The sequence below is a fragment of the Symsagittifera roscoffensis genome, chromosome 7 (assembly GCF_963678635.1).
Source record: "Symsagittifera roscoffensis chromosome 7, txSymRosc1.1, whole genome shotgun sequence".
Classification (NCBI taxonomy): domain Eukaryota; kingdom Metazoa; phylum Xenacoelomorpha; order Acoela; family Convolutidae; genus Symsagittifera; species Symsagittifera roscoffensis.
Window position 1 is genome coordinate 11,148,833 of NC_087068.1, and position 26,739 is coordinate 11,175,571.

The 26,739-nt window shown below is 41.0% G+C and overlaps 3 protein-coding genes across 3 annotated transcripts in view; 1 reads left to right on the forward strand and 2 right to left on the reverse strand.

Annotated features, from left to right (window-relative positions):
- The window catches only part of LOC134851470 (clathrin heavy chain 1-like), a 519,829-nt gene that overhangs the window by 258,184 nt on the left and 234,906 nt on the right, over positions 1-26,739 (forward strand). The gene's annotated exons all lie outside the window — the stretch shown is intronic.
- LOC134851526 (sestrin-3-like) overlaps positions 1-26,739 on the reverse strand; it is a 244,979-nt gene that overhangs the window by 11,334 nt on the left and 206,906 nt on the right. The window lies entirely within an intron of this gene.
- On the reverse strand, positions 1,847-12,111 carry LOC134851014 (C-Maf-inducing protein-like). Its single transcript, XM_063866893.1, has 5 exons — positions 11,598-12,111; positions 9,698-11,490; positions 9,349-9,467; positions 5,910-6,089; positions 1,847-5,355 (listed from the first exon to the last, which is right to left on the reverse strand). Exons 1-5 carry the CDS (start codon positions 12,086-12,088, stop codon positions 5,176-5,178), a joined length of 2,763 nt encoding a protein of 920 aa, XP_063722963.1. The 5' UTR covers positions 12,089-12,111; the 3' UTR covers positions 1,847-5,175.

The window sequence follows — 26,739 nt, forward strand, 5'->3', positions numbered from 1 at the left end:
GCCAAGTGCGAAGTAACCTGTGAGTTGTTAAGTAACTATTAGTAACTAGTACCCACCCAGCTGGTACCCACCAATAAGTTATTCAACAGATATTGTCAACTAGTTGTTATCCCGAAAGAAAGCATTCCATTTTCATAACGCTTGCTAATCGCAAGCGTAAAGAAACGGATATTCTGCTTACCATACTCGACAAAAAACCGCAAACAAATTGAAATAGAACACATCTAGCGTGTAAGGCAGCTCCAAACTCTTGAAAAAACCGCATAAATTGAAAAAAATATCTGCAACCTTTGAGTGTACTTTGACAGCTCCCAATAATAGGGTTCAGAATTTCAAATTTTGCCAAAAATTTTTCTTTGAGTTGATTGAATTCAAACCTTGAAAACCCATTCAATTTTTATAAAAAAAACTTTAAAATGACAAAAAACGTCACACCTTGGAAACTAAAAGCAAATGATCAGTCGGACGCGACAAATTGCACTTCCTGAGAGTATTCTCACAGTACCAAACTACAAGGTTAGGAAAACGTTGAGAACATTTTTAAATTCAAGTTTCTAAAAACCATGAAAAAAACGTCACAACTCGAAAATTGCAAAAACTTGAACAGTCATATGTGGAGGCGAGATCCCCAACCCCCTCGAGTGATCTGGCAGCTCCCAACTAAAGGGTTGGGAATTTCAGATTTTAAAATATATATATTTAATTTACTTTTCTGAAAAATTTTTTATAAAACCGCATGGCTTATCTAGAAAACTACAAGAAATTGAGCAGTTATATTTGAAGGTAAGACTTGCAACTACTAAAAATACTCTGACAGCACCCCATTGCAAATAAGAGGGCGTCAAACAAAAAACGTCATATCTCCAAAGCTTAAAAAAATCAGAACTTGGAGGCCAGATTCGCAACCCCCGATAGTATTCTGACAGCCCTTCAATAGAGTGTTGGGAATTTCAAAAATAAATAAAAATAAGTTTTGTAAATTTTTTGAAAAATCATTAGAACCGTCATAACTAAGAGCATTTTAGCAGTCTCATTTGGATGTAAGATTTGGATCTTGAAACTTCTGAGAGTACCCTCACAGTACCCAACAACAAGATTAGAAATTTCCAATCTTTATAGAAATTTTAAAATAAGTTTTCTGAAAAATTAAAATGAAATCAGAAAACACGTCATATCTCAAAAACTACAAGATTTTGAGCAGTCACATTTGGAGGCAAGACTCGCAATCCTTGACAGCACCCAGCAACACGATTTGAAATTTCAAGTTTTTGAAATTATTATGTTTATTGAGTTTTCGGAAAAATTTTGAAAAAATCACAAAATCGTCGTATCTCGTACACTGAAAGGACTTGGGCATTCATAATTGGAGACCAAATTCCCAACCCCTGGTGGAACTCTGGCAGTGTCCCTCTATTGTGTTGCTAACTTTTAACTCGGTGGAACAAACACTGGGTTCAAAATGGAAAATCGTTTAAAAAATTCTCAAGCATTGCAATTTACGATATAGCTTAACCACTCATAGATACGTAAATGCGCTTTACTGTTGCAAAAAAAATGCTTAAACATGGCAAGATACGTGTCACACTCATTTAAATATAGTATAGATAGATAGACATTCTTCTTCTACATAATGATTGAATAATGAATCAAATTTTGTAATTGGACGCACATTAACTTAGTTTTCACGTTAAATGAATCTTTAGGCTACTAGCTGCGTGAAATATATTTTCAGCCGAATTCGTTCAGTTATGCAAATAAAGTCAATCAGGAATTTGCTTTGAAACCAAATTGGTGGGAAAAATATACGTTCAATTATTTAGAAAAGCTCAATTATTTAGAAAAGAGATTATGTGAAAAATATTGAATTAACAACAGCATCTGTACAGATATGACATTTAAATTTAATGTTCGTAAAATTGATCAAATAATTTTAAAAGCTCATTTTCAAATTTACAAATTAACAGAAAATTGAATTAGGGTACTGCTGTTAGCTAACTATCTACTAGCTTAGTGTATTACAGCACATTATTAATTAAGATAGAAAACAGAAAAGTGAACTCTGAAAATCATCACATAAAAATTAATCGAATATATTTAACATAAAAAACGAACGCATCCGAGATCTAAGTGACGTCATTGTTAATCTCATTTGACCATTTGATGTTTCTGACGTTAGTTGCTATACCAATACAGATCCTAAATTTCCCTCTAAGCGATGTAACATCATCTCAGGCGATTTTAGGGGACTCAATTTTAAAGCAAGTTTTTCTCCCTTTTGAAATTCTCCAGGTCTATTTCCTGGTCGCATAAATTACTTCTATTTACAATGGTAGGTAGTAACCTATTTCCATTATTGCACATGAAAAGGTTAAAAAACTGCAAAATGCATTTTTGTTTTGCGGAATAGAAATTATAAGTCAGTTCATTTCTCTCAGCAAAGCAGAATCACTCAGCTGATAGTTTTGCAATGGTAGAGAGAATAAGTGAAAAACTCTTCAATCAACCAAACTTAATTATCAATGCTACTTGCCAGTAATGATCATTTGATCCCTTTGACTGAATTTTGGGGTCTATCCAACTTAGGGCTCCCCAATTAACCGAAAAAAAATATTAAATCCTGCTTGTCATAAATATTTTTTCTAGTTACTGAATTAATTTGATAAATAATGATCCGAATTTTGAAACTTAGCAAAACACTACACGAGTACGCATGTTGCACTCATTTTCCGGTAAAAAATCAAATTACATCATCAAGACCATGAAATGTGGACTATATGGCACTGCTTTTATTGAATTGAAACATATCTCAATAATTATGATGATTTCACCAACTGCACGTCAGCACTTGATAAAAATGGAAAGGACAGACCAAAACACTTTTGACCGGAAATCTCTTCTAAAAATAGACACATTGCACGGTTCGATAATTCGCTTGCTACAATTGATTGAGTTCTATAGCAGCAAACCGATTAGAAATGAGCTTGATCGTAATTGATTTCATTTACGCATCTTCAATAGATTTACTCAAAAATTGCCTTTCTTGAAATTACAAATAATGTCAACGCCCCTTCATAACAGAAAAAAAGGGTAAAAATAGCTGGACTCGCCATGTTACCAAACTTTACGCCCAAACATCCTAAAATATCACTATCATATTTTTCAAAATTATTGGATAAAATGAAAATTTTTCATTTGAGATTCACGTCGTTTCCATGCACGGCTATACTTCAATGGTTGAAATCAATTGAGGACAAAATAATTATGCGGATATAACATTGGGGATTTAAATGTTTCAAGTATTTAGATTTTATTTTTTAAAACTGCAGTTGTTTACTTTTGTTGTTTAGCACCAAATATAGCGAGTCACGTTAGGGAATAGTTGAGAATTTCTTGTCAATAGAGGTCACGAAGACTTCTAAAATTCAGTTCACTGTATGAGCAAGGAGTGTGCGCAAGTGCGGTTTCATCACTACCGATTAGATTAATCAAACAGATTAATAGAAAAAAAAATTTTTATAATCCAATCGAAAATACATGATTTAAAAATCAGCACTCAAATGGTACCGAAACTATTGTAAATTATAATTGAAACTTAATTAATAATCGAGTTTATTCAAACACATGCTTTTGGCATTACTCGATTTAATCAGTTTTCGAATACAAGTTTTGGATCTATTTAGTGTTCGTTCAAACTAGTTCTTTGGCAGTCGCCAAGTAAAATGGCGAGATTAAATTATCCTTTTGTTTTCATAAATTTCCATTAAGTTAAGCATAAAAAACGATATCTCGAAACTCGATTTTAATGAAATTTGCTTGCCGGTTAACCGTTTTCAAGATAAAAATCTATTAAAAACAATCTTTACATGTATCACTAATTGAACTTGATAGTGAGCGCATCAAGCAAACATTATCTAAAACTGAACAGAAATAAAAAAAACGCATTAGACGTTTAAGGTGCTAGGCTGGAAATTACAACAGTAAAGTCATCGAAGTTCGCTCTCAGAAAATCGCATTTATTTCCAATTTATATGGTCCAAGTTTTGGATACAATACTTATTATATACCTTTCATTTCCTTCTTTCCTATAAGCTTTTTTTGGGATTATGCCATTTTCATGAGCAGCAACAAAACTCAGCAGAAATATTAAAACCGAGTCTAACTTTGCTCTAACCAACTGTAGAAAAATAAAAGTAGACGTTAAACTTGCTTTGAAAGCGATCTATTTTCCTGCTATTTTTTCTCGCCTAATTTTGTGAAAGCTATCATTAAAACTCACATTTATTTTAAATCTCCGTTGACAAATTGCACTCAGCTTTTGACATGAACTCCCGAATATCCTCAGAATTCTTTAATTAAAGAATGAAACTAGTGACGTAATTTGAAAATAAATTTAACTGAAAAACAAATTTTTCAAACCGCTAATGAGCCCATAGAAGTTTCATCCTATTTCGCTTTAAAAATAGACGTTCGTGGCCTCTCGTACTCAGTGTTTTTTAAGCCATGGAGATCAAATTTGTACAAATTACATTCCTAACCATACAAGCATAAGTGAAGCACACTATTAGCAGTTCCTTATTTATGATAGATCGCTCAAGTTTCATTATAAAATTCTTAAATAGATACTTTTCTTCATGTTTAGCACTAAAAATATATCTGATCTCAAATGACAAGATCAAATTCATTTCATCATTTCGGTTTCAAAAAAATTAACTACATTTTTTCTCTAATAAATAAAATAATTCCAGATGACTTTTCAAGAAATAAAACATTTAATCATGCAAATTGTATACAGCCATTTTATCTTAAATTCAAAAATTTTCAAAGAACGAAAAAAAATACGAACATAGACTTGGATCAATTAACATTTAGAGGTTTATTGCAGCAGCACAGCAGAAAAAAAGCAAAGCTTCTCTAACTAACTGATCGACTAAAACATTAATATATCAATTCAGCAATAACTGCTAATATAGAATTTGAAGAATTTAGAAACATAAACCCAGTAAAGTTTATGAATAAATTTTTAATCAGACTAATTAATTTAATTGATTCTACTATAAATAGCTGAAAATAGAATCTGTTTCTCGTGTATTTTTGACTTCCGACTCGTTTAGGATTTAGGGTCTGATGATCCTTGCGTCCTCTTCATTTCTGTCTTCTTTTCAGGTGGGCATATTTCTACCATGCATCTGTATATCGGATGTCCACTTCCTGCAGCAGTGGCAGTTCTTTCTTCAGTGCCTCAAAAGTGTGCGCAGTTAGTTTGGTGCTGTTCAGATTCAGTCGTCGCAGTGATTTGATGTGCTTCAGAGAAGCTAGTCCCTTGTCCGTAACTGGAGTTTCGCACAGATTCAACACCTACAACACAAATTACACTTCTAAATGAACCCATTTGAAACTAAATTCAATAGCAAATTTCTTATACCTCCGATGAACTCGAATAGTTTTGAGCCAATTTAAATCTAGATATCAATGGTTCGAAACCCCTCTAACGCTTCTTTTTTTAACTTCACCTACTCGCTAAAATAGAGGGAAAAACAGAACTAATCCGGATGTCTATGAAGAGTTGAACATCTCGTTTGTGAAATCTTTGCTGGTGAATAAATTCCCAAATAGAAAAGAAGTAAAAATATCTTATGTACCGAAAAACCCTTTCGGCTGACTAATCATAAAGGTCAACTTTACTGACGCTCCCAGCGGTTCACAATTAATAGCATAAAAGTTTGTATAAAATTTGACGCTGAAATCTTTTTATTCGTGTAAATTTTGGAATTATACAATCTAAACTCCCGCATCACACGAATTGCATTGCAGCTTTTTGGAAAAAAATTCAGTATATTGAATTTATTGGTTGGGGTTAATATTCAAAAAAATGGAGAGGAGAATAAAGCGAGTTCAAATCTCTAAGTGACCTGCAGATTGAGCAAATTGTCCGCAATCATCTGCAATCCCAGGTCTCCGAAGCTAGTCGCCCACAAGTTCAAATACTTCAGACTCCTCAGCTTCGAAATGAGATCTCCACTAGCACTGCTCACATTCGTGAATGCCAGACTGAGCGACTCCAGGTTGCCAAAATAGCCGGACTTCAGAACCTGTATATAAATTCAAGAGTAGACAGTGGATGTGTCAGTTAGACAATGTTCCGATCATAGTAACTAATGCAAAAAAGTAGCACAATTTTGTACCGTTTTCTTGGCTGGTCAAAAATGAACTGAGATGAGCAGCACATTAGACCATAAGGCCATAAACTATAAGGCAATAGAAATAAGTTGCAATTCGTAATCTTGAACTTTTAAATACGGTTCACTAAGCTGTTACGGTTCACTAAGCTGTACTTCGCAAACAAGCGAACATTGGCAAAAAAATAGTTCCAAAAGGCATCGAAACAAAAATGCAAGAAAATACAGAAATATGTCTAAAAAGAAAATCAAATTCAAAAAAAAACACGACTGCTCGTATCAGGGTCAAGGTCTAAGCAATTTGGTTGCCATTCAAGGTATCTGAAGTAGGTTTGAGTTGACAAATGATAAATTCAAAAAATGAAAACCTAAACTTTTATTGAAAGTATTTCCCCGAAACACAAAGTCAAGTACACAGTGATATGTTTCTCATCTCATTTTCACGATACTGAGACAATTTTTTCAGAACTTTTTAGTTTGAATCCAAAATGTGACTGAATAGGGCTTGATATAATATATCACACCGCCTCATCAGATTTATTTGCGGTTTCTGATTTGGCATGAAAAGCAACCAACGCTAAATCATAGTTCCTTCTCAAACCTAGAAAAAGTCAAAACTATTATAACCATTTGGGTCACTGGTAATCATTTCACGCAGAGGCGAAGCTGTACACTGCAGAGGCAAGCAAAAAATGTCAAAGAACACTCAACTGAGTGAGTTCAAAAAAGAAAAAGGTCTGAAAAATAAAGGATTCGAAAATAAAGGAGTCAAATACGATTCCATTGCCTTCGCAATTATGCCATTTTGTCTTGATGTCTGAATTCGATGTCTGAATTCGTTTGTCTTGATGTCTGAATTCGTTGATGTCGATCAAAGCGATTTAACAAAGATTAGCTATCAAATCGCTAAGTAGCATTTGAAGCAGGACACATACTGAAACTGAGCAATAAAATGTGCGGATTAGGGTATACAAAGTTAGCTCGTTTTATAACACTTCATAACAGAAGCGTTAACGAAATAAAAAAAAATATTCACAAGCTAATTTTTGACATAATTTCGAATGTTAGGAATCAGAATTTCGATAAGTTCAAGACAAGGCTGCTTTTCTTTACTAAAATTAAGAAAAAGAATAGACAATATTCTAAAAAAGATATAAAACTCTTAGAAAAATTTTTTGCAAAAATTCGCGGAACTAATTCTTCATTAGGTACTATTTTAAAAAGTGATTGTCAAAAAAAACTAGATTTTTAGAAATTGTTTCCAAATTCGTCCAAAGGAAAACAAAATTTTCCAACAATTCTTACACACAGAGGCAAAACAGCACTTTTTAAACACAAGCGAGAAAACGGGAAAAATTAGCTCTCTTAGAGTAAAAACTGAAAAAAAAGAAGATAAAAACTAATCAACAACTTGCTATCAGAAAAACAGCCTAAAAACATAAACACCATTATTATCGACATGTCTACCCACAAGCCCGACAATAAGTGGTTAGACGCCTATAAGGCCGAAAAAATGCGATAAGAAACTGTTGTCATGAAATGAATTAAAATTTTTTAAAAGCAATTAAGTTGTAAATCTTGCAACACAAACTAACCCAATTTTCCAAAAGAATCAACCATTTTTGCCTTTGAAGCGACACAAAAAATTAGCTAAGCCGATAGAACATCAGCCAAAACCATTTAGGCAGAGTACAGCTTTTAAGCAGAAAAAAAACCATAAGAAAAAATCGAGGAAAATAAACAACGCCAGGTCTACTAATCTTACAAATTAGAGAGGTAAATCAAAATCACTTGCATTTACAATGAAAATCGATGCCAGCACAAATGTGACAACTAGGCCGAGAATACATTTTTACCTGACTCGAACCCACGGGCGGATCTAAGATTTTCTCAAGAGGGGGGATTTTCAAAATCTTGTCGACCTTTTTTTTAATTAGGCTGACTAAATTGATTCAGAGCACTAAAAATTTTCAAAACCAGGAAAAAACGAGTTTTCAGGCACATTTTGGAAATCGCATTTTTTCGGCGCGCGCTCCCCTCTCAAAATTAGTACATATTGGCGCCTATAGAAACTTTTTGGGTCCGTCAGCCAAAAAAGGATATCTCAAAATCGTATAAAGTGGGGACCATTTGGGTCGTCAAGGGGTCGAATCCCTGAAGAGAAGGCGTTCGCCCCCCACCCTAAATCCGACACTGCTCGAACCCACATCACAGAATACAAAGGCAGCGGTGTGGGAAGGTTCCAGGGCTGCAAAAAAAAACACGTTTCGAGTAAAAAAACTTTTTAAACAAAAAAAAAACAATGAGATTATATGCAGTCTGTGCACGTACTGTTCCAAGTTGAGTGCTCTTTTCATTTAATTTTCAGTAGGATCGACTCCAAAAAAGTCGGATACAAAAACAGCGCAGCAAATCAAGAATCCAGAACAGAAGAATATTACCGTTTCGTGGCACTTTCGAGCCATTCGCGTCGTTCGATTACCTCGTTCACGAAATCCATCGAGGATATTTTTCCACGAATACAGTTCAGTTAGTCAAAGCATACGAGAAAATCTGCCAATCAGGGGAAGTTAATTTAAAAAATAAATTATTCAGTGTGTTAAAAGTGTTTTAAACGTGTTTAAAACAAGACATGTTTACAAGACAAGATACCTGATTACAAGATACCTGCTGTCGCAACTGTAATAAAACTTATGCATCCAAAGTAATCCGGATATAATAATTATGCAGCATAAGTATAACTAACATAATGCTAGTGATGCCAATTCACCATATGAGCACTTTTGTTATATGCCAATTTGACAACGATTACATTTTCGTTTTCAATAACTTTTATTTGCGACTTGGGCTAGAAAAGTGGACTTCGTAAAACGACACTCGGCTCCGTTTGTGAAAATACCTTTATACTTCACGCAATGCATCACGTGAAAGAATTAGTGAGTGCACGATTTAAAAGAAGAGTGTCAATTCTGAAACAAAAGTTTAGGACAACAAAAAAGTCAGTATCCGATTTGATAACTCTTACATATCGCAAGTGTACAAAAATGCAGTCACCTTTAGAAAATTTAAGGATTTAAGTTCAAATTAATTTTCGCTATAAGAGCGAGAAAAATTGCATCAAATTTTGCATCTTACCTATAATTAAATTAAGCAAATATAATTAAATAACTACCTGTGCGAGATGTTGGTCTGTGGACTTGGGTGGGAGAGAGAGCATTGTTGGACCTCCTTTAGATTGGAGTTCTTTGAACTTGGAGATTTCCTCGCACGTTTGTGAGTAACGCTCGTGGCCTGTCAAACATTTAACTGCTGTTCAGTTTCATTCTAAGCCATTCGAATTTATCAAAACGCTTTTAAATTTTTTTTGATGTGTTGGACAGAAAAAATAATTATGAGAACTCTGTGAGAATTAATTAGTTTTTTAGCTGTCAATGAGAGCCACATTAGATAAATTAATGGACAAAATAGCGACAAAAATTTCAAAGGTACAGCTGAAAAAGCAATTGACAGTTGAAACGTACCAGCTTTGCTGCTCTCCAAGGTTGAGATCACTTCTACTCTGACATCAGCTGAGTCTAAGATCTCGAGCTGCAACATCAGACACAATAGATCCATCATATCGGTATTGCCTTTCGATGCCATCAAGAGTATCGGAGACAGAAAGTATGTCGCCAGATAGAGGATGAATTTCTTTCTCTTATAGCAACAATTTATCAATGCGCTTAGCATCGAGCAGAAAAGACTTCCGTCATTTGCATCGTCCGCAAGGAGTCCTCCAGGCGCGAACAGGTGGAACCATCCCAGTTTGCCGTCTCGGACTCCTAGCACGCATGTGTGCACTTCACATCGCGAGTCACCGGCGAATGAAGCAATGATTGGAGCCACGCCGTTTACGAAGGAGTCGCACACAAGTGCCGCCTTAGCGAAGGGAATCGGTTGCAATAAAGGCGCCAAACTGTACCGCCAGTCTTCATAAAAACAAATCGATTTGAGAATCGCCAGGAAACACTTAATGGTTCTCTGTTCCGATTCAGAAGCAACCACCTCTTCGTCGTTTAGGTTCCCATTCGAGTTCGAAAGGTCATTGTCCGAATCCAGGTTTGACTCACTGGCGCAGATTCCCATTTTGATGACGTCTGCGTATTCGTTCTGCTCCTCAGAGTATCTGTCCTCGAAGTTGTTGGCAGATTTCTCGATAGGTTTTGAGATTCGAATCCCATCGTACACGAAATCAGAGCGATTTCTGCATAGCTGTAGAGAAGCTAGACATACTGCTACTAGATTGCTCAGCACTCTTATATGCGGACATGTCGCATTGGGTCCATGGGCTGTCTCTACGAACGAATCGACTTGTTCTTCGAATTCCGGCAAATTCATCAATGCTAGAAAGAAGTCAGCAATGAAATCTCGGACTTGAGGTCTCTTACCAAAATCACTATTATGTTTCAGTAGCTGCTGAATCAACGGAACAAACACATCAAGTAGGTGAGAAGTTTTGGGGCATTGGACAAAGAACCGGGATAAATACTTGCACATTTCGTCTGAGAGTATGTAGTTTTCAACACACAGTAGCAACGGTTGGATGATGTTTACTACTTCGATAATGGGTACGGATTGAACGACGTTTTTGTTGTCTGAGCAGAGAAACTCTGATAGAACTTCAAGAACTGAGACTTTCACCTCTTCGTGTGAAATCCGACACAGGAGAACATACTCTACTAAGCTTAACAACTCGGCTCGTACTCGGTCGAAGCTTTCAGCTTGAAGAAGTAGCAATCTGCCATGAGCAAGCCTGTTTCTCCAATGTAGCGTGTAGAACCATTGGCAGCAAATATGGCTATTTTTAGCTTGTAGCAAAATTTGGTGATCGGCCAACGCAATTCTTATACATGGCCTAGTGATCCTTCCAGGTTCCATGTTTTCGTTTATCTTTTGCTTGCGCGGGAAAATCTGTATGTGTCTGATATCGCTGTAGAACGTGCTTAACTCGGTAGGTTTTGCAGTAGCATTCGACTGACAAGTAAAGCGATCAGCGAAGAACTTGAGACGGCAACTCTCCCATCTTTTGAAAACTCTGGTCCACAGCAGCTTTCCTAGGGCTCCAGCAAAAGGTGCACTTCTACAAACGAGTATGTCACCTTCGTAAATTGGCTTGAACCGAGAGATGCACTGCTTCTTGGCTTCCGATTCGTCCGCATCTGAATCATCTTCAGGAGGCAGAACTGTGATTTCGTCTGTTCCTGGTTCCAATACAAACGGAGTCATTGTCTTCTTGTCATCGGCGCTTGAGCAAGCATGCGCTTTAAAATGAACGCTGAAATGAAAAAAAAGTTCGATTAATTCGGCAATTAAAGTATTCATCATTCAACGTTAATTAATCAGTAAGATAGTATTAGTCAAAACATAAAAAAAAACTGAAACCTGTTAGCTGATCGCGAGCGCAACTGGCCATCTGCAAGCACCACAGGTGGGCAATACAAGCAACAGATGTCGGGATTAAGCTCGAGTACAACCGCCTCCTCGCCTGGACTGTGATTTGATGAATCGCTGCAACTGCTATCAACAGTAATATCGTTCTCCTTCGGTACATTTCCAGAAAACGGCCACGAACAAGAACTTCCTCCGCCTTGATTAGACTTAAAGTCGATGTTCGAATGGATTCCGCATTGAACTGCAATGTTTGCTCCACCGTCATCTAATAGAAAACCATTCGTCGACTGAAGACTTCGCCTCTTTCGGAATAATCTCTTAGCTCCTCCTCCAGATCTTCTTTTGACCAGATCGGTTGCATTTTTCTGACAACTGGTGTATAATTTAGGTTGCTGCATTACATGCCTCCCAAGCTCAGTTGATTTAACGCTGTCACTCTGGCTTGGCTCCAGCTCGCCGGTTGATCCACAATCAGATTGCATTTTGCTTCACAAGTGGTCACATTAGTCTAGAACGCCGAGGCAAAAACCAAAAATCGTAGAAAAAAGTGATATTTAATAAAAACTCATAATCAGGTCGAAAGTATCATAGTACCCGAGGTTACAGTCATTAGTCCCTACATTGCATTATCCAGTCGAAATCCTCGGAATTTTCTAGATATGGAAGACTAAAATATAATGTGGACAGAAAGTATCAAAGTCAGATGGTTGGGAATCAAGCCAACCAGATTGAGAAAACAAACACCTGCACAGAAAAAACCGGAGTTGAAAGTGACTCAACAAGACTGACCTCATATGAGGCTACCATATAAAAAGTAAAATTCGCCCATTCATTACACATTTACGGAGCGTAGGAAAGGTACCTATTGACTACTGGCTGACGTCAGTTACCTTAATTCTACTCGTTTTTAACCGCAAAGACCTAGCCAGTTATTTTTCTGATCTGTTAAGGGCTAAGTAAAAAGTTACCATTTATAGGCGATAAGCCAAATGACTTTTGATCAGCTTTGGTTTACATGCAAAAATAACCACATAGCTGTCCCCAGACAACGCGAGTACTATTAAAAATGCTGCTAGAAAACTACAATTTACTGTTTTTAGTGAGTTATATACTGAATCCTTTACAGATGTATTGACTCTTTCCTCGACTCTCAATACTCATGCTGTGAAATGCTAAATTAAATTGGAGTTAATCAAATCGTTCAGGGCATTACAGTAGCTTAAATGTATATTCATTGTATATTCATTGTCTCTAATAATCTCTAGGCACCGGGCCTCTAATTCCGTGTTCTCCCGGAGATACTGTAGTTATGTTTCCAATTTCGTGGCACGGTAGGCTTTTGATCTGTTCGGGATGTGTGTGCCAGTCGGTCATATTTTGAAGTTTGACCTTGAGCTGAACGTTTAATTTTGATTCTGGGGAGAAAATTTTTTTTTTCAAAATTTCGAAATGAGCATATCATGCTCAAGTTTCTTGCGGCAACTGAAAATACGAGAAAAAGCAATCAATAGATTCGAGTGATAACCACGGGAAAGTTGCAAGAAAAAAGAGTGTGTAAGATTGCTAATCGCAATTTTACCGTAATAATCCAGCACGAGTAGAGCTATCTTTTTCCCGAGAGAAAATCAAGAGTTATAAAAGACGGATATAGAAGACGATCAGTTCGACCAGATTGACACTTGAGTGGAAAGGTGGACAGCTGAAGCTGCCGAAAGGTCCAGGAAGAAAACTTATTCTTGAGTTCTAACTTACTTATTTAAAACTCCTTGAGTTAGACTCAATTACTTTAAATCGGAAGTCAATATACGCGATAGACTACAGCAGGAGACTCGAGTTGTTTGAGACTGCGTGCAAAGTATTCGCCATACCGACGGAAGTCAGGAACGTATGGAGTCGCTTGAGGTACTTTCCATGGTTTCGGGCGACACTGACGTCTTGGTTGTACATGACAACGAAAGATCACATGAGAAAACATCAAAAAGAGTATCGACAGTTCCAGGCCGAGATTGGGCCGGAAGCTTTCAAGAGACCCCTGCTAACCCATCGTAATGCGATCACGACAGGATGGAAAAGAGTGGGTAAGATGTCTAGAGACAATACCAAAGCGAGGGAGTCGATACTAGAGGAAGACCTGGCGAAGAACGTGAGCTTGAGCCTGCACAACTCCTTTTGCTTGAACCGAGAAGCTAGGGTGAAGGCACTACCCAACCAAGCAAAGAGGTTGCAGGAGAAGAGAGAATGGATGCGATCCTATGAACAGCTGAAGGCTTGGGAGGAGATAGTGATTAGTTCCGATGATGAAGAGGAACGGTTGAGACAGTTTGCCGCATCCAGCACTTCAGGATGCAGTACCTCCAAGGCGAAGAGTACGAGATGAATGGGCAAATCGGATGGATCTTGAGTCTTGAGAGGGAAGGGGGGCTTGAGCGTGGATCCGAGTGAAACTTGGATTCACGAAAAAGAAATTTTAACAAAGCAAATATTGTTACTAATATACTATATTTATTATATAAATCGAAATGCTGCATGACAATTTCCTGATTGAATAGGACAAAAGAGATTTTAAAATGATTGGCTTGAAAAGCGAAAATTCAAGGGTGCAGGTGTATGCAGATTTTGGTTGCTGTTTAGCAATAGTGTGAAAATTTTAAATGGCTGTGAATTTTGGGATGTAGATGAGCTTAAATCTGCTGCAAACTTCTGTAAATGACCACTGGCACTGTATCTTGAGCAACACTCGGTTTTTCTGGGACTCACTGGCAGAAGACAGCGCGCGATGAGGACATCGATCTCGAGTCCGGGGAGTATGTGCCAGTCGGTCATATTTGGAAGTTTGACCTTGAGAGAAGCAAAAAAACACTTGATTTTGGAGTGAAATTTAATTTTTCAAAATTTCGAATGGAACCTGTCATGCACGATTTTCTCGCGAGAACTGAAAATCAGAAAAAAGAAGTTAGAACAATTTCAGAACGATTGAGACACACACGCGGGAAAGTTGTAAGAAAAAGCAGTAGGAAATTGCTATTCGCAATTTCCATCACTATAATAATCGAGAGTAGAGCTGTCCCATCTGTGACAGAGACGAGAGCATTCCCTCGAATTGGATTATAACGACTGGAGTATTATTCGGAACTGGACTAGAGTGAACCTTCGGTGGAAAGGTGGACAGCTTGAGTGTCCTAATGGTTCACAAGAAAACTATTGTCTAGAGTATAAACTCGTTCTCATTGTTAAAACTATAAAACATTAGACTCATTTAGTTGCGTTATTTAATTCTTGAGTTAATTACTGACTGGATTATTTCCCACTTCTTGAGCGTGCTACTATGTGAGTACAAATTTAAATTCCTAGAGTGTGTTTTATGATTGTTATGTTGAGGTAAGGCGAGTTTTAGGTTGATCCATCTGAAATGGATCAAAGTTCCACTGTCTAATAAAAAGTAACTTAACGGATTGTTCCAACCCGGTTTTTAACGGCGTTCATGTATTTTGGGTATCTAGAGACCTAAGTATGGGGACGTTTCTAATTCTAGAGTGGGGGGATATTTTAGTAGTAGCCTTTAAGCTGTAACGGGTCGTAGTCTCATGTCACAAGCGAACCGAACTGGCTCCGACCGTTCTTGAGGTAGAAAAACACAAGAGATGGTGTCCCTGACCCTTGAGCCAGTGGTTATAGGGCCTATTCTTCTTAAGCCTCATGTGTGACTGCAGTAGACGAATGTTACATAGTGTTTTTATGGCGCTCCTGGGTGTTTACGACATCAAGACTACGGAGTCGAACCCACTTGAGACAGCTTCGGGCTGAATGCCCATTCTAGAGTACCGGCGGTACGGTTCGACAGGAACGTGCAAACCTTCCGGTTGTACCGTGATAGCTTTTTAAGAAAACTCGAGAAAATTTCCTGGTACGCTCTCCGAACGAGGCTTAGCTAACCGAGTAAAGGGGGGCAACTAGGGGGACAAAAACACGAGCAAAAAGACAAAAAGCAAAACAAAAACCAAAAAAAGAATAGAAAAAGGAACAAAAACCATAAAACGAAAAAAGACAGTGACTTTGACACCAGATTAGTTGGATCAAACCTTTATATTAATTAAATAGTATACCCATACTGTTTTACAAGTTCGATCGTTTCGATCAACCTAGCAATTTAAACCAGTAAACTGAATAAAGTGCCCGAAGTGGGGCGTGGTCAAAGGTTTTCAGATAGCTTGGAACTTAGCTGGACCAATAGGAGACTTGACTGGAAGAGGTGACCAGCCGAGTGGGAAAGTGGTTCAGGGACACTTGAGCTGAACCAATAGGAGACTTGACTGGAAGAGGTGACCAGCCGAGTGGGAAAGTGGTTCAGGGACACTTGAGCTGAACCAATAGGAGACTGGACTGGAACAGGTGACCAGTCGAGTGGGAAAGCAGCCAAGAAGGATTTGGCAATTCTCGAGTTCTCAAGTTGGGCAGAACGGGTATCGTTAGAATCCACATTACATTATAGGAGATAAGTGTAAAATTGGATAAGCGAAATCCCCCAGTTTTGAGGAACGTTTTTACTTGAGCAGGCCTGGAAACAGGTCTACGGTTTTCTCTTGAGAGGTTTAGCACCCGGCGCTTAAAGTAATTTTTAGGCTTAAGAAGGGGGGCTAGAAAGGGGGGAGGTTAGAAGGGGGGCTGGTTAAGTTAGAGGTTGGCGGTTGTAAATTGTAAAAAGGGGGAAATTAGAGTAACTAATTAGTCGACATCGTTGACTTAGTTACATTAGAAATTAACACGCGTTGGTAATATTAGGTGGAGATCCAAAATTCAACTCGAGTTAAGACTGGTACGCTGGTTGGTTTGGTAGGGGGGACCGGATATAGACAGCTTTTGTGATACCCCATAAGATCACTAGTGGGGGGAGGAAAACGCGTGGCAATTAGGTACCAGACATTTTTTTTTAGACGAAAGGTAGACATTGGTCACCTTTGAATTTCAGGTGGGCTCATTTTTCTGTTTTTATTATTTTTCTTACTTAGATTTTTGTTGCATTTTAGTGAGGATTTGTGTTTGGTTTTATACGAACAGGTGATCACAAGATACCTGCGCACCTACATTGAAATAGAAACAACCAAAAAGAAGAGGGGGGTCAGCATTTGGCTTTTAAGAGAGGGTTTTTGGGAAAATTTTACTAGAGCTTGAGTGGTGGTACAAGGTACGGTGATTCAAGAAGACCCTACAACGAGGAAGACACTCCGTGACGAGTATTGGGACAAGACCGAAGAAGTCTTGGGACAGAGCAGTCTTGGGATAGTGGTCTTGGGACAGGGTCTTGAGACAGTGGTCTTGGGACAGGGTCTTGGGACAGTGGTCTTGGGACAGGGTCTTGGGACAGTGGTCTTGGGACAGTGGTCTTGGGACAGGGTCTTGGGACAGGGTCTTGGGACAGTGGTCTTGGGACAGGGTCTTGGGACAGTCGTCTTGGGACAGTGGTCTTGGGACAGGGTCTTGGGACAGGGTCTTGGGACAGGGTCTTGGGACAGTGGTCTTGGGACAGGGTCTTGGGACAGGGGTCTTGGGACAGTGGTCTTGGGACAGGGGTCTTGGGACAGGGTCTTGGGACAGTGGTCTTGGGACACTAGTCTTGGGACACTAGTCTTGGGACACCCGCCTTGGGACACTGGTCTTGGGACACTACCCTTGGGACACTAGTCTTGGGACAGTAGTCTTGGGACACTAGCCTTGGGACACTAGTCTTGGGACAGTAGTCTTGGGACACTAGCCTTGGGACACTGGTCTTGGGACACTACCCTTGGGACAGTAGTCTTGGGACACTAGCCTTGGGACACTAGTCTTGGGACAGTAGTCTTGGGACACTAGCCTTGGGACACTGGTCTTGGGACACTACCCTTGGGACACTAGTCTTGGGACAGTAGTCTTGGGACACTAGCCTTGGGACACTAGTCTTGGGACAGTAGTCTTGGGACACTAGTCTTGGGACAGTAGTCTTGGAACAGTGGCCTTGGTACAAGGGTCTTAGGACACTAGCGGAGAGTACTGTGATAGTGACGAATAGTCTTGGGACGGTATAGAAATTGAAGTCAAATTACAACAAGGGTGTTTTAAGACAGAATAAGACAAATCGAAATAGGTACAGTTGAGACCACATTAAGGGAAATTTTTCAAAGGTTTTAGAAAGAGAGCTACAACAAGGTTTTTAACACGTTGTACTAAATTTGTTACGACAAAAAAAAAAAAATTTTTTTTTTGTTGTCTTGCTGTTTTATTATTTTTTTTTTATTCTTAGAATAGAATCGTGTATATAATAAAATTGTAAATAAAAGCAGTTGTAAATAGAAATAATGAGGCGGAGTAGGGTACCGGTGCTCGAAAAAAGGTCAAGTGGATCAAACACGAAATATAATTCATCGCTGCGCGGAACGACATCAACGGGCCCAAAGATAACGAAGAAGAACTTTTCAGTTAACATGGTCAGCACAAGGAGTACAGCGGAGAACAGGGCGAAAGAGGGCACGGAAGGGGAGCGAGTAGAACCCACCATCGAGATTGATCTAGAGACACCCGATCAAAGTGTGGATGAAACAAGGAAGATGGCGACAGAGTCAACTCCAATGCCCAATGCAGAGGAACCGAACCAGAAACCCATAGAGTTCTCACCGATAGATGACGCGGAAGATGCAATAGGCAACACCGAAGAAACGGTGAAAGAAGACTCTCAAGTAAAGAGGACATCTTTTACGGAAAAATTGGGAATAATGTTCGGAATAAAAACGAAAGAAAACGTGACTGAAGAACCAAAAGCAGAAGGAGCACGAACATTTGGGACAGTGAGCACGAAGACCTCAGAAGCCAATCCAAGAGAGGAACAAGCTAAAGCAGAGGCTACGGCCGAAGAGAGACCGACGGCTGACCATGAAGAGACTACCATTGAGCTGGGTGACTTGTTGGCGAAATTAAATCAGATTGACAAAAGACTTAAGCACAGTGAAGAAGACAGAGAGGTGATAAAAAAGGAGATAAGATACAACAAGCACGAGTATCTAGACAGTTATTTTAACCTAGCTAAGGCAACAGATGAGAGACTCAAGGAAATGTCAGATAAGGTAGAAGCCACCAATGAAGAACGAGAAAAGAACATCAAAACAGACATGCAACAGTTGAAGAACCGATATGATGATGTCAACAGCCAATTAGGAAGCCTGGAAAGGAGAATGGACACAATGAGCAAGAGTCAGGCCGAGAGTTCGTGTGCAATACAGGCGAAGTTGGATGCAATCTTGATAGGTTCTACTCCACAAGAAAGACCGGCAGCGGATCGTACGCAAGGCACCAGAGTTGACTTTGCAGAACCACAAAGGAACAAACGACAATCGACACCGTTGCCCTTAACCAGGGATGCGATAAGCATAGCACCAACAGCTGCGAAAACAATAATGAAGAATGGAACGTCGAATACAACGACTGCTCCGGGAGATTCAACAGCTAACAGCAACACAGGACCGGATGCTATGACATGGGCCAGCACTTGGGAGATGATGAACAGGACTCTAGAGGCCTTCGCCACGAGGAACACTGACTCGAGCGACAGGAGAGAGGGAAAATCAAGAAAGACATTCAAGAAGCCAAAAGAATTCAAGGACGACTCCGATGGATGCATTGACACTTGGGTGGAAGTGATGAGATTACATCTAGAACAAGATAACTTGAGTGACGAAAGACAAGCATGTACAGCCATACTGAGCAACTTGGAAGGAACGGCATTAAAATGCGTGGTCGCAAAGAAGGAGGAAGAACGCGACACCGCGGACAAGATCTTCGAGATATTGCTGAATCGATTCGGGTCAGGCATGAAGGGTCACCAAGCGATGATGCGATTTGAAAAGAGAAGGCAGAGGGACGACGAGTCAATAGATCGGTTCCTAGATGACCTCGATAGCTTGAGAAGGAGGAGTGACCCAGAGGAGTCGACAAATAGACGGAACTTTAGCATTGCCTCGAAGTTCATCGATGGGGTGAAAAGTGATGACTTAAGGACAATGTTAGCAACATACTACACATTGTCGAAGGACAGCGCACCCACCCCAGAAGAAATGAGACAGAAATCAAGAGAATACATGCTGATGAAACCTAAGAAGTACTCATATTCCGAAAACAGGAACACGCAAGGGGGAAGCCAACCCCAGAGGTCATCATGGTACAAACCTAGAGATGATATGGACAAGCGCAGATCATGCGCGAACTGCGGGTCAGCGGATCATCATGTGGCTGACTGCACAACGTACAAACAAGGCATGAAGAGCCTAGGTTATGCACCGGATGAAGAGGATATGAGCCAGATGGAGGAACACGAGTACTATAATGGCTTAATCATCAAGATAGGCGCCAGATGCTTCTTCTGTAACCAGGAGGGGCACTTCAGAATGGATTGTCCCTTGTTCTGGGAAGCGGTCAAGGACCAGAATCACCCCAAACATAAGTTGGCATTAGCGGCGGTGCAGAATCAGCGGAACAGGCAAAACGAGTTTGAATCTAGGAACTTGGGGGCACCAAACACCGAATTGCCGACGAAGACAGTGAAAGCTGTTACACATGTTAGCGGTGCGTTAGAGTCCGCGGCCGGAAGCTCTCTAGAGATAAATTATGAGAAAGCGGCGACGGAAGCAATTGCCAAAGTGAAACAAGATCTGGCTGCGAAAGAACTAGAGCAACGACTAAAGTTGGAGATCGAAAGACAGAATTTTAACGAAGCATTAACCGGATCGAACTCAATACCAGAGGCTAGAACGGGCTCAATGAAGACCGGGAATTGTAACACCGTGAAAATGGTGACAGGTAAACCTTTTGGAATATCGAAAATCGGAGCAAGAATAATGTCGATAATCACAGTGGGCGGACACGAGGTAACCAGAAACTTGAGCGAGCCGAGCGACCAGACGATAATGCACATTGACGTGTATGCAGACTACTTGAGTGGAATAAGTCCACAAACGACTTCCAGAGCGCTCAGGGCACTACTCACGAGAGGGGGCAGCAAGTCGGTACGTGTTGATAATAGGTACACTGAAGCTTATGGTCCACACGAGGTCATGCTAAATATAGATGGAATCAACATCTATACCAAGACGATGATAACATGCGACGAAGACCTAATTGGACAAATCTATGTAGGGAAAGAGGAATTGAAAGTAAGATCGATTGGACACTGTGCTATGCTTGAAGAAGATGCAATGCACATCGGGACGGAAGCAGACGTGACAGGGCACGTGCTAGACATAAATGGCAAAAAGACTCAGTTACGTGGATTACTTGACACGGGAGCAGTCTTGAGCGTCATACCAATCGAAACATGGGAAAAGATGGGCTTTGACAAAGGTGACTTGATAGACTCGAGAATACGGCTGTCAGCTGCAAACAAAGGGGCCCTTCGGGTGTTGGGCAGGACGCCGATAATAGCCCTCAATTTGGGGGAACGTAACCTGTGGATGAGCTTCATCGTGGTAGAAAACCTAGATGAATCTGACCAATTCATTTTGGACAGAGACTTCATCAGGAATTTCGACGTAACGATAGATCTAAATAATGCAATGTTCAGGATACGGAACCCGGATAGGAGGTACGCAATCAAACCGGTAAATTTAATAATGGCAAATGAGAACAAAGCACCGGTATTCTTCAGTAGGAGAGTGAGGTTAAAAGCTAATGAAGCGGCAATCGTAAGCTTGAGGATGAAAAATTATAATGAACTAAGTGACAACAAGCAAGTGTGTATAGTTCCAAATCCTAATAGTCAAAGCGCTGCTGTTTTAGGAAGATCATTTTCGATAACGAAGAGCGGCCTCTGCGTCAGTGTCTTGTTGAATACCCTTGATATACCGATCACGATACAGAGAGGGAGGAAGCTGGGATATGCTTTACCGGTTAAAACTCGATATGAAACAATTGAAAACTCAAAACAAAATGAAGTTGTTGATTGTCCCAACCACAGGGACAAAATTTGTATCTTGAGACGATTGCAGAGAATAAAAGATTCTTCAGGTCTTATCAAATCACTTAAGTCAGAAACGGACGATGGGCTTTCGAGCTGTTCGAACTTTCCAGAGCGACCCACACCAGATGAAATGCAAACTGATAAACCGGTTCTGCCGGAGATTGAACATTTAAGGGGCAAACTGAAAGATGAACAGCTCGAAGCTATCAAGGACGTACTAGAGCGGAACGAGGAGGTTTTTTCAAGGCATAAGGCGGATATCGGGTGTTGTAATTTTGTTGAACATGAAATAGAACTTGAGGAAAACGCGGTACCACACAGGGAGGGGGCGAGGCGCATGACCCCACACAAATCGGACGCGTGTAGAAAAGAAATCGAAACGTTACTAGAGTATGACATGATAGAACCATCCAAGTCACCGTGGGCGTGTGGAGTAGTGATGGCCAAAAAGAAAGGCGACCAGTTAAGGTTTTGTTGTGACTTTCGATACCTGAACTCCGTCACGGTGAAGGATGCCTATCCCATACCTAGAATTGATGAGAGCCTCTCGAAGTTAGGTGATGCGAAATTTTTTACGACTCTTGATTTAGGCTCGGCCTTTTGGCAGGTACCATTAAGGAAGCAAGACAGGGACAAGACAGGGTTCGCCTGCGAGTTGGGTCTGTTTCAATGGAAACGGATGCCGTTTGGACTCTGCAATGCAACAGCCACGTTTCAGCGGCTGATGGCACACGCGTTGATAGGCGTGACGAAGAAGTACGGCAACCTGGTAATGTGCTACGTGGACGACGTGGTAATAGCAACGCCAACACTAGAAGACCACATCGAGAGGCTTGAAGAGGTGTTCGCGTGCATGAAAAGATCGGGGCTGAAGTGTAAACCATCAAAGTGCGAGATACTCAAGGACTCGATTAAATACTTGGGCAGGATGGTAGATAAACACGGTATCAGACCTGACCCAGACGCCGTGGAAGCAGTCCTAACCTGGAAATCACCGAAGACGGAACACCAGCTGATGAGCTTCCTGGGTTTCGCCAACTATTATAGAGAATTCATCAAGGGCTATGCGGACAAGGTATACCCGATGCAACAATTAATGAGACATAAGGGCAAGAAGTTCACGTGGAACAACGCGGCAGAAGAGTCATTCCAGAGAATAAAGAAAGAGCTGTGTGAGGCACCAGTACTGGGTATGCCGACTGAGAAGGGGATGTACGTGCTAGACACGGATGCGTCAGTAGTCGCTATTTCTGGGATTCTCCATCAAGAACAAGAATGGAATGGGAAGACAGTCTTGAGACCAATAGCATACGGGAGCAAGGTCCTAAGTGACACAGAAATGAAGTACGGAGCACCGAAAGCAGAGATGTTCGCGGTGGTCACCTTTGTCGAAAAATACAGAGCATACTTAGGCAGTGAGCCCTTCAAGCTGCGAGTCGACAACCGAGCACTAAGCTGGCTGAAAACGTACTCAATGGACCAGAGCTATATTGGGAGGTGGATAGTTCGCTTGGATGGATACAACATGATAATTGAGCACAGAACACGAGATAAACATCAAAATGCTGACAGCTTGAGTAAGAAGACGGAGTTCTACGAGAGGCAAGAACAAAGAGAGGCGGACAGACCTGAGATCAAAGACGGCTTCTCCTTTATGGACAAAGAAACGTACGACAGTCTTCCACTCACGAGATGGCTGGACAAATCAGGCAAACCGATTGAAGATCATCCCGAATTGCCGAAAGAGCCTCTTGAAAAGACCATCTTGAAGAAAAGCAGAGGGATTCCGATAGGAATAATGCTCAAGTCCAAGATCGTGAGGGAAACACTCAAGGCAAAAGGTTATGATCTCATCCAGGTAGAGGAGGGAACGGTCCGAATAGATGAAGACTTAATGAGGTTGCTTGAGAAACTATCAGATGACAAGCCCGTGATCCAAGGGAAAGGTCAGGAGGCACCGGAACTAACCATACTTCGGAGAGAAGAAACAGTGAACAATACTGATGTCTCAAAAGGAAGCATCACTGATAGCAAGGAAGTCGTGCGATCACTAGTTGAAAAAATCCCCGAAAAAATTCTGGAGCAGACAAAAGTCAGGGATAAGAAAGTAACATTCAGAGAAGAAGTTGAACACCTGGGACTAGATCAAGAGTCCGGGGAGTGGTCCAGATTCATGGAAGAAGACGAAACCGGAGAAGGGAAATTGTCCGGGGAGCGTAAAGAGTGGGATGAAGACTCGGATGAGAGCAGCGAAGACCAAGACAGTCTATGCATGATACTGGCGGAAGAGAAGATAAGACAGCACGACAGGGAATTACAGACGGATCCATCTTCAGGGACGTATAATCTGGAAATACAAGAGGTACGAGGTGGTGAAGAGCTCGAGAAAATAGCAGTTTCAAGAAAACCACTAAGGGAACTATCGTGCAACTCAAACGTCAGAACGAATCTGGTACCAGAAGACGACATGAAAATCGTGAAAAGGATGATATGTGTGAAACTGAGCGATGACATCCACAACCCTGGTGAGATGAATGGACAGATCATGGCGCTAAAGGAGCACGTTAAGGCGAGATACAGGCTGTCTGACCTAATAAGGGCCCAGAAGAATGACAAAATGACAAGTAATCTCTCCAAATGGATCCATTCGGGAGTCAAGGAGAAGGGGGAACTTGAGGAAGACAGCTACAAGATCTTGAGCCAGTTCTACAAAGAAAAGAGAGACTTACTTTATCACACAGCTGAAGGGGTGGTAGCGTGCAAGAGAAGAGATGAGGAAAAAATATTACACAAACACAACCTCATCATACTACCACAATTGTACCAAACGGAGGTGCTTTTCAGATCACACGACCAGATGGGCCACCAGGGGATAGATAAAGTACAACAAAGGATACTTCACAGGTTCGACTGGCCGGGAATGAGAAAAGCTTGCGAGAGATGGGTGAATGCCTGCCTAGCATGCCTTCAAGTAAAAGACCCAAGGAAGATGAAGTTTCCCCTCAAGTCTGTCGAAAGTTCGGAATTCAATGAAGTGGTGCAGATAGACCATCAGAAAATCTGCATGACGGAGTCGGGTTATAACCAAATACTAGTTATAATAGATCACTTCACCAAGTTGGCGGAAGCGGTTCCGTGCCAGACAGCCTCAGCAGAGGAGACATGTGATCACCTGATAACGCATTGGATATCGCGGTATGGTTGTCCAATGACTTTCCAGTCGGACAACGGCAAGGCTTTTGTGGGGGACTTGACAAAAGAATTGATGAAGAGATCACACATTGCTCAAGCACACTCGACGACCTATCATCCACAGACCAATGGGTTGGTAGAGAGACAGAACAGGACACTGGTCAACATAATCAGGGTGTACTGCTCGAGATACATGACGGACTGGGACAAATACCTGCCACAGGTAGTAGGAGCCTATAATAGTACTCAGCACTCGACGACGGGTATCAGTCCTTTCATGATGTTGACAGGCAGGGAAAGGGCAATGCCTATAACATTCTTCTACCCGGAGTACGAGGGGAAGAGGACGTCACCTCAAGCATACGTGAAGGAAGCGATCAAAAGACAACAAGAGCTAAACGAGCTATGTCGGAGAAATACGGCGCAAGCGCAAATGAGGCAACGCAAGAAATATGACGAAAAGATACTAAGAGCAAAGCCATACGAAGTGGGCCAATACGTGTGGGTCTTCCAAAATGTCATACCGCCCAAGGGAACAAAGAAACTACTCAAGAAATGGAGAGGACCGTTCATGATTACGGAAGTACATCAACAAGGACGGTTCTATCGCTTGAGTACAGGGCGAGCAGCACATTACGAAAATCTGAAGCCTCACGTCCCGTCCCCGGAGGACTGGTGCCTACCAAAAGACATGGAAGGTCTTGAGTACCTGGTGGTGGAACCAGCGTGCGAAGTGAATGAGAAAGGCACTAGAGAGAAAAATGATGGTAATGAGAACTTGAGTTTGGACGACAACGAAAAGATAGAAGTGGAGTCGGATGCAGGTTCATTTGTAGAAGAAGACTGGAACGACCCAGAGCAAAACGAGGTACCGAAGTGGATGGAGCCGGATCGACCAACACCACCGGAAACCAGGACTGGCAATCGTAAACGAACAGGTATGAGGTACAATAGGTACGGGGATGACTTCTTGATCGATAAGATACAGCCAGACAAGTTGGGCGATGAACTACTAAGCGCAGGCGAACTGGAAGCCGAAGAGGAATGGCAGGTCATTGACGATGGTGGACATTATCCGCAGGATGATTACTCGACGCCAGAATTGGAGACGGATCTCGAGCAGAGTGAAATAGAAAGGAGGGAGAACACGAACTTGAGGATTCTAGAGTGGATGCGTGATGTCAAAGACGAGAGCCGCGAAGGACAAAGCATTCAGCAAATCGATGTATCAGCAGCAAATTACATGAAGACAGAGGACCCTCTTTTCGGATGGACAGCAACAGACAGGCCACTGGACATCCCCAAGGACAATTCAGACCCGACTACATCGACGGGGACGTCGATAAATATTTTTGTCCGGGGAGTGGGGGTAGGACTTACCCACACCGAAAATTTGATGATAAAGAAGCTCAAGGAAGTGAGGGAAACAAGCGGATTGGAACTGGAGGAAGAAGAACCAGAGCCTACCATAGGAAGGGATTTCAAAACGAAATTCGAAATACCCAATGAATACTCAGAGAACATCATGATAACGGATAGCGACTTCATCCTGTCAAACAGGACCAGCGCAATCTGCATCACGGCGGACATGAGTTTCAAATCAAGATTGGAGGCTGACTTCAAAAGAGAGTACCAGAACGTAGAGTTTCTGTTCAGACAGAGGCCAGGACTGGGAGGCATAGCAGCGCTTCCACCGTCAGTGGCACAAGTCCCGGGCAAATACCTCTGCTTCCTAGTAACGAGAGTCAACGACAGAAACACAATTGATCCCGAACACGTGATATTGGCACTAACAAGACTACGTGACTTCATGATTGAAAGAGGAATAGTGGAGGTCTCGATGCCGGTGTACGACCCAAACAGGGGCAAACTGAGCTCGAGGGAATTGTACGCTATCCTACATGTGGTCTTTGCAGAAACAGAGATAATGGTGCATCTTCACAAGAAGTACTACTTGAGCATCGC